Below are 14,043 nucleotides of genomic sequence, written 5' to 3' on the forward strand. Positions count from 1 at the left end.
ATGTCTTCAGGATCTAGCACATCTCGGACCATGGGTTCTCATTATGAGGATCTGACCTTTAAAGAAGTGAGGGAAGTGTGTAAGATTTGGAAACTGAAGACAGGGAGGAACCCTAATAAGAGTCTCCTCCTAGGTCTTCTCCTCCAGGATGACCAGGATCAAGCTAGTAGCCAGGAGGAGAGGGAAGAGGATGTAGACTCTAACCCCCCAGTGTTAGAAAGAGAGGATATGGACACTGAGGAGGATCCCAGGACTCTAGTAAACACCCTAGTGTAGCTGGGAGCACTACAGGTAGTGCCAAATGTGGCCATGTCAGTAGGCCCCCCCCTTTGTACCCGGGGGGGGGGGAGGAGGAGGAGGAGGAGGAGGAGGAGGAGGACAACAACAACACGGAGGAGGAGACAACAACAACAACACGGAGGAGGACAACAACAACACGGAGGAGGACAACAACAACACGGAGGAGGAGGAGGAGGAGGAGGAGGACAACAACAACAAGGAGGAGGAGGACAACAACAACGAGGAGGAGGAGGAGGAGGACAACAACAACGAGGAGGAGGAGGAGGACAACAACAACGAGGAGGAGGAGGAGGAGGAGGAGGAGGAGGAGGACAACAACACGGAGGAGGAGGAGGAGGAGGACAACAACAACACGGAGGAGGAGGAGGACAACAACAACAACGAGGAGGAGGACAACAACAACGAGGAGGAGGAGGAGGAGGAGGAGGACAACAACAACAACGAGGAGGAGGAGGAGGAGGAGGAGGAGGAGGACAACAACAACAACACGGAGGAGGAGGAGGAGGAGGACAACAACAACACGGAGGAGGAGGAGGAGGAGGACAACAACAACAACACGGAGGAGGAGGAGGAGGAGGACAACAACAACACTGTGTGCCTCCCCATGGCAGTTGTTGATTCCAGCTGGGGAGGGCTTACTGGTCCAAAGAAAGTTGTTGTGTCCAAAGACTTACCTGTAGAGTGTCTCATGGGGAATGACTTGGAGTCTTCAGCTTAGGCTGAAGTGGAGTTGGAGGCCCATGCAAAAAGAGAAAGGAATCTTAGAGCCTGAAACAATGGCCCAAGAGGCTCCAAGGGTAGAAAAGGCAAAAAGCTGACCCCTACCCCACCCTCCAGTGAGGATTCCCTCTTTGAGGAGGAGGAGTCCACTCTCTAAGTCAAACCTACACCTGAAGAGTTGAAAGCTGACACAGTTGAACTCTTAGGTGCAGGGAGTCCTGCCAGGGAGGAGCTCAGTATGGCATAGAAACCCTGTCCCACACTGGAAGGGTTGAGACAGCAAGCTGTCCTTCAGGAAGCAGGGGATGTCAGTGGCACCCACAAGGTGTATTAGGAAGACAACCTCTTATACTCAGAACATAGGGAACCCAAGCCTGGTGCCAGCAGTATAGAGACTTTTTGTTGACCCTTCCCCGTGACATACCCCTGGCAGGTCACCTGGGGCAAAGCAGGACTTGGGACAGACTTGTCCCACACTTTCACTGGCCTCATATGTCTGAAGATGCAAAGGAGATTTGTCTCTCCTGTGTCACCTGCCACGCCAGTTCCCCTTAATGCCACTACCAGTGGTTGTGGTTTCCTTTGGGATGCTTGGGGTGGATATTATTAGCCCCCTAGACCCGCCCACTGCCTCTGGAAACAGATGTGGTGGTGGATAATGCCGCCAAGTATCCAGATGCTATACCTCTAAGGACCACTACAGCTCCTGCAGTGGCAAAAAGAAATCTTTTCCAGAGTGGACTTTCAAAAAGAAGTGGTATCAGACAGAGGTACAAACTTCATGCCTTCATATCTTAAGCCCATGAGGAAGGAATGTTGTGTAACTTATAAATTCACCACCCCTTACCATCCCCAAGCCAATGGTTTGGTTGAGTGTTTTAATAAAACTCTTAAAGGCATGATTATGGGACTCTCAGAAAAACTCAGGAGTAGATGGGCTGTCCTACTGCTGTGCCTCCTGTTTGCCTACAGGAAGGTTCCTCAGAAAGGAGTGTGCTACAGCCCCTTTGAACTTTTATTTGGACACCCTGTTAGGGGTCCACTTCCACTTGTAAGGGAGGGCTGGGAGCAACCTCTCAAGCCCCCTAAACAAGATATTGTAGATTTACATGGCCTCAGATCTAGGATGGCTGAGTATATGAAAAAGGCCACTAAACACCTTCAGGCCAGCCAAGAACTGCAGAAGCAGTGGCATGACCAGAAGGCTGTCCTAACTGTATACCAGCCAGGGCAAAAAAGTATGGGTCCTGGAGCCTGTGGCTCCCAGGGCACTCCAAGACAAATGGAGTTGTCCCCCATACTATTGTGGAGAAGGGTGAGGTCACCTACTTGGTGGAACTTGGCACTCCTAAAAGCCTCCTCAGGTTGCTTTATGTGAGCCACCGTATGCCCTACTAGGACAGGGCTGACATTAACCTCCTCATGGCCACTGATGAGAGACAGGAAGAAGAGTGACCCTCTCCCTGATCTCTTCACTGAGCCGATTTCTCCGTGAATGGAGTTATCCTAGCAGAGACTGCCTTTCTGAGTCTCAGAAAGAGGAGAGCAGGAACCTCCTAGGCCAGTTCTCTGATCTGTTTTCGCTGACACCTGGTCAGATTAAATGGTGTGAACCCACAATTGACAAAGGGGACTGTTTGGCTGTTAAAAGTTAAATTTACAGGCAACCTGATCATGTTAGGGACTGCATCAAAGCAAAAGTTCAAAAGATGCTGGACCTAAGAGTGATTGAGCACTCAGAAAGCCCCTGGGCTAGCCCAGTGGTGCTGGTGCCAAAACCTCACTCCCAAAATGGGAAAAGGAAGATGAGATTCTATGGTAATTACAGAGGGCTCAACACACTCATAAAGACTGATGCTCACCCTGTTCCTAGGGCAGATGAGCTCATAGATACACTGGCATCTGCCAAGTATCTAAGCACCTGTGACTTGACTGCTGGATATTGGAAGATCAAATTGTCAGAGGAAGCAGAATCAAAAACTTCATTTTCAACCATTAGAGGGTATTATCAATTTACTGTTATGCCCTTTGGTTTGAAGAATGCACCTGCCACTTTTCAGAGGCTGGTGAATACAATCCTCAAAGGTTTGGAAGCCTATAGTTCAGCCTATCTAGATGACATAGCTGTCTTTAGCTCCACCTGGGATGGCCACCTGCTCCACCTCTTGAATGTTTTGAAGGCTCTGCAAAGGGCAGGCCTCACTATCAAGGCCTCTAAGTGCTACATTAGTCAGGGCAAATTTGTATATCTGGGCCATCTTGTAGGTGGAGGCCAGATTCAACCATTGCAGAGAAAGATACAGACTATTTTATACTGGACTCCCCCCCCCCCTACTACCCAGTCCCAGGTGAGAGCCTTCCTAGACCTCACTTGGTACTACAGGAGGTTCATCAACAATTATGGCTCCGTTGTAGCCCCATCCTAATAACCTCACATCTAAAAGGATGCCTACAAATGTTTTATGGACAGCTAGCTGTCAAAAAGCTTTTGAGGACCTCAAACAGGCAATGTGCTCAGCACCAGTGTTAAAAAGCTCTGACTACTCCAAGAAATTCATAGTCCAGACTGATGCTTCCGAGGTAGGGATTGGGGCAGTTATTTCTGAGCTCAACACTGAGGGCCAGGATCAACTAGTTGCTTTTATAAGCAGGAGGTTGACCCCCAGAGAGAGGCATTGGTCAGCTATAGAAAGGGAGGCCTTTGCTGTGGTCTGGGCGTTGAAGCTGCTGAGGCCATACCTGCTTGGCACTTACTTCATTGTTCAAACAGATCCCAAGCTCCTTCTATGGTTTAAACAGATGAAGGGAGAAAACCCCAATGTGTTGGGGTGGTCCACATCCTTACAGGGAGTGTACTATACAGTGGAACATAGACCTGGGAGTAACCACTCCAATGCAGATGGACTCTCCAGATATTTCCACTTAGACAATGAAGACTCATCTGAGCAAGGTTAGCCTTCTTGTCCTTCGTTAGGGGAGGGGGTTGTTGTGTAGGAAGTACCCTCTTTCTTGGCATGGTTACTTCCATTTTCTGCCTGTTGTCAGTGTGTTTGACTATGTCTACTGGGATCCTGCTAACCAGGACCCCAGAAGTTTTGCTCTTTCCTATAAATTGTACCTTTTTCTCCCCACAACTTGCATACTTGTCCCCTCATGTAAGTCCTTAGTATATGTTAACTATGTACCCAGAGCACTGGGGTTCCAGGGGATCTCTATGGGCTGCAATAGTTATTCTGCCACCCATAGGGAGCACATGCAAAGGGTTCTACAGGCCCGCCATTGCAGCCTGCGTTAAACGGTTGCACGCACCTGTTTTCACTACAGGTCACTGCGCCAGGTCACTGTAGGTCACTCCTATGGTAGGCACTCTCAGCCCAGAGGGATGGGTGCAGATACCTGTGTGCGAGGGCAACCCTGCATTAGCAGAGGTGCTCCCACAAACTCCAGATCCATTTCCTGGGTCTGAGTGCGGGGACACCATTTTACACGTACACTAGACATAGGTCACTACCTATGTCCAGGTACATAATGTTAACTCCGACTCTGGGCATGTTTGGTATCAAACGTGTCGGAATCACACCTCAGTACTGTTGCAAGTATTGGACGTATGATTCCATGCACTCTGGGGGCTCTTTAGAGGACCCCCCAGCATTGCTACCACCAGTCTTGCAGGGTTTTCGGGCAGCCCAGCTGCTGCCACCCCTCAGACAGATTCCTGCCTTCCTGCTGCTTGATCTGATCAAGCCCAGAAAGGCAGGACAAAGGTTTTCTTTTGGGAGAGGGAGGTAACACCCCCTCCCTTTGGAAATAGGTGTGACTGACTTGGGAGGAGTATACTTCCCAAGCCACTGGTTTGCTTTGAAGGGCACATTTTGTGCCCTCCATCCATAAACCAGTCCACACCGATTGAGGGAACCCCAGTCCCTGCACTGGCGTGAAACTGAACAGTGGAAAGGGGAGTGATCACCACCCCAGGGGTGGTGCTCAGAGCTCCTCCATAGGGTTCCTGGGTTACGCCATCTTGTTTCCAAGGTTAGCGGGGAGGCCAGGCTAGACAGGTGATATCAGAACCCCCTCCTGATAGGTGCTTATCTGGGTAGGTGACCAATTGCCCTTTCAGGGCTATTTAGGGTCTCTCTTGGTTGGGTCCTCAGATTCATCTTGCAAGATTCCATCAGGACTCCTCTGCAACCTCCACTTCGACTTCTGGCCACTGGAACCGCGACTGGGCCGTCCAGGAACTGATAACTCTGCAATCAACGAAGAAGACTCTTCTGCAACTTTGTTACCATGTCTCCTGCCATCTTTGCAACATGTCCCCGGACGTGCGGAGAGAAAAGGGAGAGTCCAGCCAGATGACTTCCTAAGAATGCCGTGATTATAAAAGGGTTGCGAGAACTCTGAACCGGAAGGCCTGGACTCTAAGCCTCCCAAAAGTAATAGTGCCAGATTAGTTGTAGGAGAGTTCCCACTTCAAAAATTACTTGATAGTAAGCACAATGCTGAAGTAATTGTTTATTGCATAAGACAGAGAGAAATCAGTTCCATAAGTACATGGTCCAGTTGTTTTATGACAGTCTTAGAACTGGAGTTAAATTCCAGAAATCAGCAAAATAGCAGTCCAATCGACCAGTGCCAGGATTGAAAGAAAGTCAAGTAGCCATATTCGATGGAGGAACAGCCAACACGTGTTTCGCCCCTTAGGCGGGTAGGCGGGGGCTTTCTCAAGGCCAGTTCAGAACAAAATGACAGACTTCTGGCATCAATTGTCACAATTGTAAATAGGAATCTGTAGTTACAGTTAACGAAAAGAAATCTGCCGAAACAAACACCTGCGCGTCCAGCGAAGACATCCTCAGAAGACAGCAGTTCTTCAGACTGCACAAGAAGAAGGAATCTCCCTTGGAGTGAAGGAGTCCCTCCCCTGCAACCGCAGGCACCTTCCGCAAGCGACAACCAGCTGCATGGATATCCCATTACATTGAGCTGCATGAATCTTGCATCACGGGTGGTGGTCTGGAGTAGTCCTTTTGGTCCTCTCTGCCAGCTGTCCAACTTTGGTGGAGGTAAGCCTTTGCCTTCCCACGCAGGACAGTACCCCCGTGCACTGCGTCTCTTGAAGCTGTCAAGGCTTGTTGGCATCCCCTCCAAGGGATCTTCAGGCGACGTGTAGCTCCAGCCCCCAGCACTCCATACTGCAAAGCACAGCCTCCAGCGTGGTTCTACAGTGGCGTAGGGTCCTCTTTGGTAGTGCTGTATGGGCTTCTTCTGTGACTCCTGTGTCCAAGTCCTGTGGGACTCCTGTTTGTGCTGCCTCTGCTTCTGTGGACTCTCTGCAATGTTGAGGGTCCCTGTGACTCCCCCTCCTGGGTTGAGTCCTCCTGGGCCTTGCTGGTCCCCAGCAGCACTTCTTTTCCCTAACCGCCAGTTTGCTTTTGCCAAGGTTTGTTGGTGGAATTCCTGCACAGTCACCCGTCTGCAATCTTCCTTACAGTGTGCGACATCTTCTGCATCCACCAGGAACTTTTCTCCGGCTCCAGGGCTGCAGTGCTGACCTGTTCTTCATCACTGTCGACCAGCACTTGCAAGTACAGCTGGGTGGGTAGTAGCTCCTACTCCTCCTGAACTCCATTGTGACTTTTGGACTTAGTCCTTTCTCTCCACAGTTCTTCTTTCTTCAGGAACCGACTGCTGGATTTTGTGCCGTCTTCTCTGGGTGTCTTTTTTTCCTTTTGGGTGGTTTGGGGAAAATCCAGTGTTTTACTCCTGCATTCCTGGTGCTGGAGGGTGCTGTGTTACGTACCTCTGTGGTTTTCTAGTACTCCAGCTCCCCTGTACACATTCCACTTATCTAGGTGGGGGTCCTGCGTTCGCATTCCATTTTTTTTTGTATATGGTTTGTGCTCCCCCTAGGGGCATTATAGGTTATTGCTGTTTGCACTGTTTTCTAATCTTTTCTATGCCTATTTCTGATTACTAGTGTATATATTTAGTGTATTACTCCCTGTTCAAGGGTTGCCCTTCTACTATTTTATGCTATTGTGTTCCAAAATAAAGTACCTTTATTTTTGTACAACTGAGTGTTTTTTTTCATTTGTGTTAGTGCTGTATGACTTCAGTAGTATTGCATGAGCTTTGCATGTCTCCTAGATAAGCCTTGGCTGCTCATCCACAGCTACCTCTAGAGAGCCTGGCTTCTAGAGACTGCTTACACTTCACTAAGAGGGGATACCTGGACCTGATATAAGGTGTAAGTATCTTAGGTACCCACCACACACCAGGCCAGCTTCCTACACCTGTAACAACTAAAATCGAAATATATATTAGGATTTAACACCAAACTGTTCAGACTTAATAATGAGGAAATGCAGGTGCATGTATAGGTCAGAGGGTTAATGCACCCATTGAAATAGAATGATGAGTTGAATATAGAGGGTGACAATTCTTAAATTAGCAATGTGATTAAAAAATTAATACAAATTTGATTGCTGTGTTGAAAACTAACAAGCATGCATAAACATTGCATGTGTTTTAAAGATAGAAGTGGAAGAAGGCCACAAGTACGCTTGAATCAAATATTGTATAAATCCTTCAGATCCATACCAGGTGTGATATGAGATGAAAAGGCCATTGAGGCCTACATTCAACACTTTGCAAAGATATTGCAAATTTATGTTGAAAAATGTGAAGTATTGAAATCATAAAATCATGCAACAAGAAAATAGCCACATTAGTTTATTTTGAGAGTTCAATGAAAATCGTTAAGTTGTATAACATTTGTATTTTTAGGGCTATCCGGCAAGAAACAATGAAAAATATTGATGCCATTCAATGAACATTTTACTTTTTGGTTTTAAATTGCTTTAGCTTAAGATATTCATGTTTATTTATCATGTTGTAGGCTAAAACCACATGTTCCAGAATGCCACATGGGAAGCAGGACATGCCAACCTTGATAAATTAGAAACTAACAATGGACTAACTACCGCGATAAAGACCACAAGATTCCAAATGTGTTGGTGCAGTCACTTGTGCGTGACTGTAAATATCATTAAAACAAATACCTGGCGTGCAGCAGTTGTTTTTTGCATTAAAGTATATTATATTATTATATTATATTATATTGTATTATATTGTAGTGGGATGGCACAACAATAGTATTAGTATATGGTCTTGACATTTGAAAGTTGAAGGTGTGCTTCAGTTATAGTAATATGGATTAAGTTTCAGTACTATGACAGAAGCAGTGTGAGTAGGTAAATGACCAAAGTAGAATGTTTTGACTGTCACTTTGTTATTCTTTACCTTAAGATTGGTGTGTCTATCCTTGGGTTTTTATACCCGTTGAACCTCAAATCTAGCATTAACAAATGCAAACTTTTTAAAGTCTGCGAGCAACTTTATTTATGCAACTAACATGCCTAAATGTAAATCTAATTGAATCCTTCAAGTCAAACACATCATTAATGTTGCTTACATTTATTACATTTTGTTCATGTTTAAAGATTGACAGCTCAGGAAACATTGTAATGGAGAGCATGATGCGGAAGGATGGTGGTCTTGATAACCAGCACAGACACTCCTCTAACAGGACTGTTCAGTCACCAAACTCATCAGTGCCATCACCAGGACTTCTAGGTAGCTACTACTGCTTTTATCATTGAATTCTCTTTGTTCTGCAGAAAGATATTAAGAAATAGTGTTCTTTCTTTCTTACACACATGCTATGAGTATTGATTAACAAGTTTAACCCCTTCTCCACCCATTCCTCCTCTGGCACTATGCGCCACAAAGCTTCCCCTGTTAAACACCCTTTTTGATATTTAAGGCAGTTTGTACTTAATCCTTCATTTCCACCAAAAATAACCAGGCCCAATTTGCATCATTTTTGTGCCATATACTATGGATTCTGAAGGTTTCCAGGATTCTTTAGGTTGTGTGGCTACCAATAGAGGTAACCAAGAAAATAGCCAAGTGGGGCAACTTTTCTTTATACAAATTGGTAATAAGGGCTGTAGAAAATGTTTAAAAAAAAAAAGAACATCAACATAAGATATGCTGTGCTATAATCCGCTTTTTTCCAACTTTCAGAAATATTTAGAATAGAAAAAAGAAAATCAACACTCTTTTGGCTGTTTTTTTAAGTGATGGTACATAGGTCCTATTTATATGGTTGCTACCTACTTGCAGCAAGTTTGTTGGGGGAATGAGGTCTGAAATCCAGAAAGTTATACATTTCTGAAATGAAGGCAATTCTCAATTCATCAAGTGGTCATTTGTGTGAATCACTAATGGTTGTCCCAAATAAACTAACAGTTAATGTAAGTTGGGAAGAATAGAAATGTGTGACAGTGTTTTAATGCTATTTTGTTGCACAATATACCCTTATATTTTCTGATCACAGAGCTATATGTAGTGTTGTTTAATAGAGACTTCTAGCTGCAGATTCCTTACCTTTGCATTTCCCCAGGTGTCAGTGTGCGCCATCGAGTGGCTTCGTTTGGTACCGCGCGATGCCGCGCCCAAAGTAACGCCACAGTCACCTATATAGGAACCACCCAGTCGTGTGGACCTCAGTTCTTTTCTTTCTGCACCAATTAGCGCTGATCCGGAGAAGAGCTACCCCTCTGTCTCTTTTATAGGGTTTTTCCAACATTTTGTTGAATATTTGTGAAGTGTGTTGAGATGTCATCTAGGAAGGTAGGGTTTGAGCTGTGAGGCACATATCAAAGTGCCATGTTGGTAACAGTCCTGCACCTAGTGTGCTTATGGTGTCTTGTGCGCGACCACAACTCAGTCATGCTCTGATTGCTGGTCCATGACGCAAAAGGCTTGATGGAACGTTCCTAAAGCTGCTTGTGGCCTGCCAGTCGACCCCGTTGAGTGTGACTCCTAGGAGATCTCAGTCCTTATTGAGAAGGTAATCGTAGAACTGCTCCAGGAACTCCAAGTCCTCTTACTTGAAGTCTGCAGGACATTCGGGAAGAGGCACAAGAAATGAATGAGGTCTTCAACTTCTCCTCCTCCATTAGCGGACACATCAAGCTCAGAACATCGGCGTTCTAGGCACGGTTCCACTAAGCTGTTTCTAGATTCGACTCTAGTGTGCATAGAGTCCAAGGGTTCCCCTTAGAGGTAGGATAGTGGCAAAATGAGATAATTATAATGCTCTGTTTTGTGGTAGTATGGTCGAGCAGTAGGCTTATCAGAGGGTAGTGTTAAGCATTTATTGTACACACACAGGCAATAAATGAGGAACACACACTCAAAGACTTACTCCAGACCAATAGGTTTTTATATTGAAAAATATATTTTCTTAGTTTATTTTAAGAACCACAGGTTCAAGATTTACAGTAAACAATATAAATGTAAGGTACTTCACTTAGATACTTTAGGAACTTTGAATAAAAGCAATATCATGTACAGGCTTTGTAAAAATGGCAATAAGCTATTTTCAAAGTGGACTCACGGCAAAAATCAACAGTTCCTGGGGGAGGTAAGTAAATGTTAGATTAGGAGGTAAGTAAAACACTTACAAGTCTCAGTCCTGGGGCATAGGCAGCTCACCGTTGGGGGTTCAAGGCAACCCAAACGTTACCACCAGTAGCTCAGGGCCAGTCAGGTGCAGAGGTCAAAGAGGTGCCCAAAACACATAGGCACCTATGGAGAATAGGGGTGTACCGGTTCCAGTATGCCAGCAGGTAAGTACCTGCATCCTCTGGGGGCAGACCAGGGGGATTTTTTAGAGCACTGGGGGTTGACACGAGAAGGCACACAAAACACACCCTCAGCGGCACAGGGGCGGCCGGGTGAAGTGTGCAAAGTAGGCGTCGGGTTTCAAATAGGAAACAATGGAGAGACCCGGGGGTCACTCTAGCGGTGTAGGCAGGTACAAGGGGGGCTTCTCGGGACAGCCACCACCTGGGCAAGGCAGAGAGTCGCCTGGGGGTCACTCCTGTGTTGAAGTTCAGTTCCTTCAGGTCCTGGGTGCTGCGGGTGCAGTGTTGGTTCCAGGCGTCGGATCCCTTGTTACAGGCAGTCGCGGTCAGGGGGAGCCTCTGGATTCTCTCTGCAGGCGTCACTGTGAGGGCTCAGGGGGGTCGTCTCTGGTTACTTACGGGCTCGCAGACGCCGGGGAGTCCTCCCTGTGGTGCTTGTTCTCTGGATCTCGAGCCGGCGTCGTCGGGTGCAGAGTGTGAAGTCTCACGCTTCCGACAGGAAACGTGCAGTCTTTGGAAGTTGCTTCTTTGTTGCAAAGAAGTAGCTGGTTTTGAACGGGCCGCAGTTTACTTGAGTTGCTCGGTCCTTTAGTCCAGGGCAGTCCTCTGAGGCTTCAGAGGTTGCTGGTCCCTGTCGGATGCGTCACTGGTTGCAGGTTTTCGAAGTTGGAGACAGGCCAGTAGGGCTGGGGCCAAAGCAACTGTCTTCTTTCTCCTCTGCAGGTTTGTAGGTCAGCAGTCCTTCTTTTTTCTTCAGGTTGCAGGAATCTGATTTCCTGGGATCTGGGGAGCCCCTAAATACTGAATTTAGGGGTGTGTTTAGGTCTGGGAGGGCAGTAGCCTATGGCTACTGTCCTTGAGGGTGGCTACACCCTCTTTGTGCCTCCTCCTTGTGGGAGGGGGGCACATCCCTAATCCTATTAAGGGAATCCTCCAAACTCAATATGGAGCATTTCTAAAGGTAGGGGTCACCTCAGCTCAGGACACCTTGTTTTTCTCATTATCTCCTCCAGCCCTGCTGCCAAAAGTGTGGGCAGTGGCTGGAGGGGCGGGCATCTCCACTAGCTGGGATGCCCTGGGGCGCTGTAACAAAAGGGGTGAGCCTTTGAGGCTCACCGCCAGGTGTTACAGTTCCTGCAGGGGGCGGTGTGAAGCACCTCCACCCAGTACAGGCTTTGTTCCTGGCCACAGAGTGACAAAGGCACTCTCCCCATGTGGCCAGCAACATGTCTGGTGTGTGGCAGGCTGGTATAAACTGGCCAGCCTACACTAGACATTGGATTGGTATTCAGGGGGCATCTCTAAGATGACCTGTGTGTGTATGTTACAATAAATGGCACACTGGCATCAGTGTGCATTTATCGTGCAGAGAAGTTTGATACCAAACTTCCCAGTTTTCAGTGTAGCCATTATGGAACTGTGGAGTTCGTGTTTGACAAACTCCCAAACCATATACTCTTTATGGCTACCCTACACTTCTAATGTCTAAGGTTTTGATTAGACATTGTAGGGGCATAGTGCTCATGCACATATGCCCTCACCTGTGGTATAATGCACCCTGCCTTAGGGCTGTAAGGCCTGCTAGAGGGGTGACTTACCTATGCCACAGGCAGTGTGAGGTTGGCATGGCACTCTGAGGGGAGTGCCATGTCGACTTAGTCATTTTCTCCCCACCAGCACACACAAGCTGTGCATGTGCTGAGTGAGGGGTCCCCAGGGTGGCATAAGACATGCTGCAGCCCTTAGCGACCTTCCCTGGCATCAGGGCCGTTGGTACCAAGGGTACCAGTTACAAGGGAATTATCTGAGTGCCAGGGTTGTGCCAATTGTGGAGACAAAGGTACAGTTTAGGGACAGAAGACTGGTGCTGGGGCCTGCTTAGCATGGTCCCAGCACACTTTCAATCAAAACTTAGCATCAGCAAAGGCAAAAAGTTGGGGGGTAACTATGCCAAGGAGGCATTTCCTTACACTACCGCTCAAGTCAAGGAGTTTTACGAAGCCATATACTGCATATTTGAGCGGGTCGACCTCTCTGGAGTGTCTTCAAGCCCCGCGGGGCCAGAGGGGGCCTCATCAAACTCTGCGCCGGCAGCTTTAGATGACACTTCGTGGGTCCGATTAAGGATCTGGACTGGTGCTAGTCATGCCAATATGACCTTCTCCAGCACTGGTCCTGATGCTTCTGGCACGGGCGACGTCAGCCCCATTCTCATCCCAGGCGACTTAGTCAGAACGGTGTCGTTCGATGTGGGTTCCAGCACAGGAAATCCCATTAGTCCTAGGTCGTTGTCTGAGTGTTTTCTGGAGTAGCCAGGCAGGTGGGAATAGTGGAAGGGGTCACTGAACCCTTTAGAATACCAGTTAGAGACCCCACCTTATTGGACTGGTATGAGAACTAGGAGATGCCAGTGGTCTGGGCACATCTCCAGATACTGGCTTGCTCTCTCCACCTACCGTGGCTATAGTGGAGGGAGCATCTAATGCAGTGGTGGTGAAGAGGACAGTGGAGGTCCATGATATTGTACTTCCCTCTGTGGCTGTCCAGACTAATCTCTTAATTGAAGTGCTTCAGTCTGAGACTTCCTCATCTGAACCCCTTATGCCCCTTAATGAAGCATTGATTGATGCCCTACTGGGAACTTGGTCCAAGCCCAGCACAGGGTCCCCTGTGAACAGGACAATTGCATGCCGCCATTGCTTTGCCCCTGGTAATCTACATTCCTCAGCCAACACCCACCCCACTCTTGAGAGCTTGGTAGTCCAAGCCTCAATTTTCTATGGCATGTTCTCCCTGCCGCTCCCCTGGACAGGGAATCCAAGAGGCTGGATACCTTGGGCAAGAAAATGTTTTCTTCCACCACCCTCGGTGAACACTGCATGCCTTTTAGCCCATTATTCCCATACCTTGTGGGATACCGATGCACAAGTGCTGCCACAGGTCTGGGAGGAGCCTTGGGCCATCCTCTCCCAGGTAGTGAAAGACTGGAGAGCTGTAGCAAAGTTCACCATTAGGTGTGGTTTGGATATAACTGACTTGCTGGGGAGAGAGGTTTCATGAACAGTTGTCTTGTGGGTACCTCGCCTGGCTGAGAACAGCTGGCTTTTTGGGGAATATTCAGGCCATCCTCATGGATATGCCCTTCGATTGGACTTGCCTCTTCGGAGTGAAGGCAGACTTAGCACTAGTGTGCTTCAAGGACAAGCGGGCTGCGTCCAAGTCCTTGGGCCTCTCAGGTATAGCTCTCCCTCAGACTGCCCTTTGCCTCTTATGTGGCTGTGGAAGGGTAGTACCCCATCACCAT

General features: G+C 47.6%; 1 protein-coding gene across 1 annotated transcript in view; it reads left to right on the plus strand.

The window, feature by feature from the left end:
* Nucleotides 1–14,043, plus strand: part of TRIM24 (tripartite motif containing 24) — a 659,378-nt gene that overhangs the window by 209,672 nt on the left and 435,663 nt on the right. Inside the window, exon 11 of the mRNA XM_069227983.1 lies at nt 8,526–8,658. Within this exon, the coding sequence (XP_069084084.1) occupies nt 8,526–8,658 (133 nt within the window). The remainder of the gene's footprint in view (nt 1–8,525; nt 8,659–14,043) is intronic.

The sequence above is a fragment of the Pleurodeles waltl genome, chromosome 4_1 (genome assembly GCF_031143425.1).
Source record: "Pleurodeles waltl isolate 20211129_DDA chromosome 4_1, aPleWal1.hap1.20221129, whole genome shotgun sequence".
NCBI classification, from domain to species: domain Eukaryota; kingdom Metazoa; phylum Chordata; class Amphibia; order Caudata; family Salamandridae; genus Pleurodeles; species Pleurodeles waltl.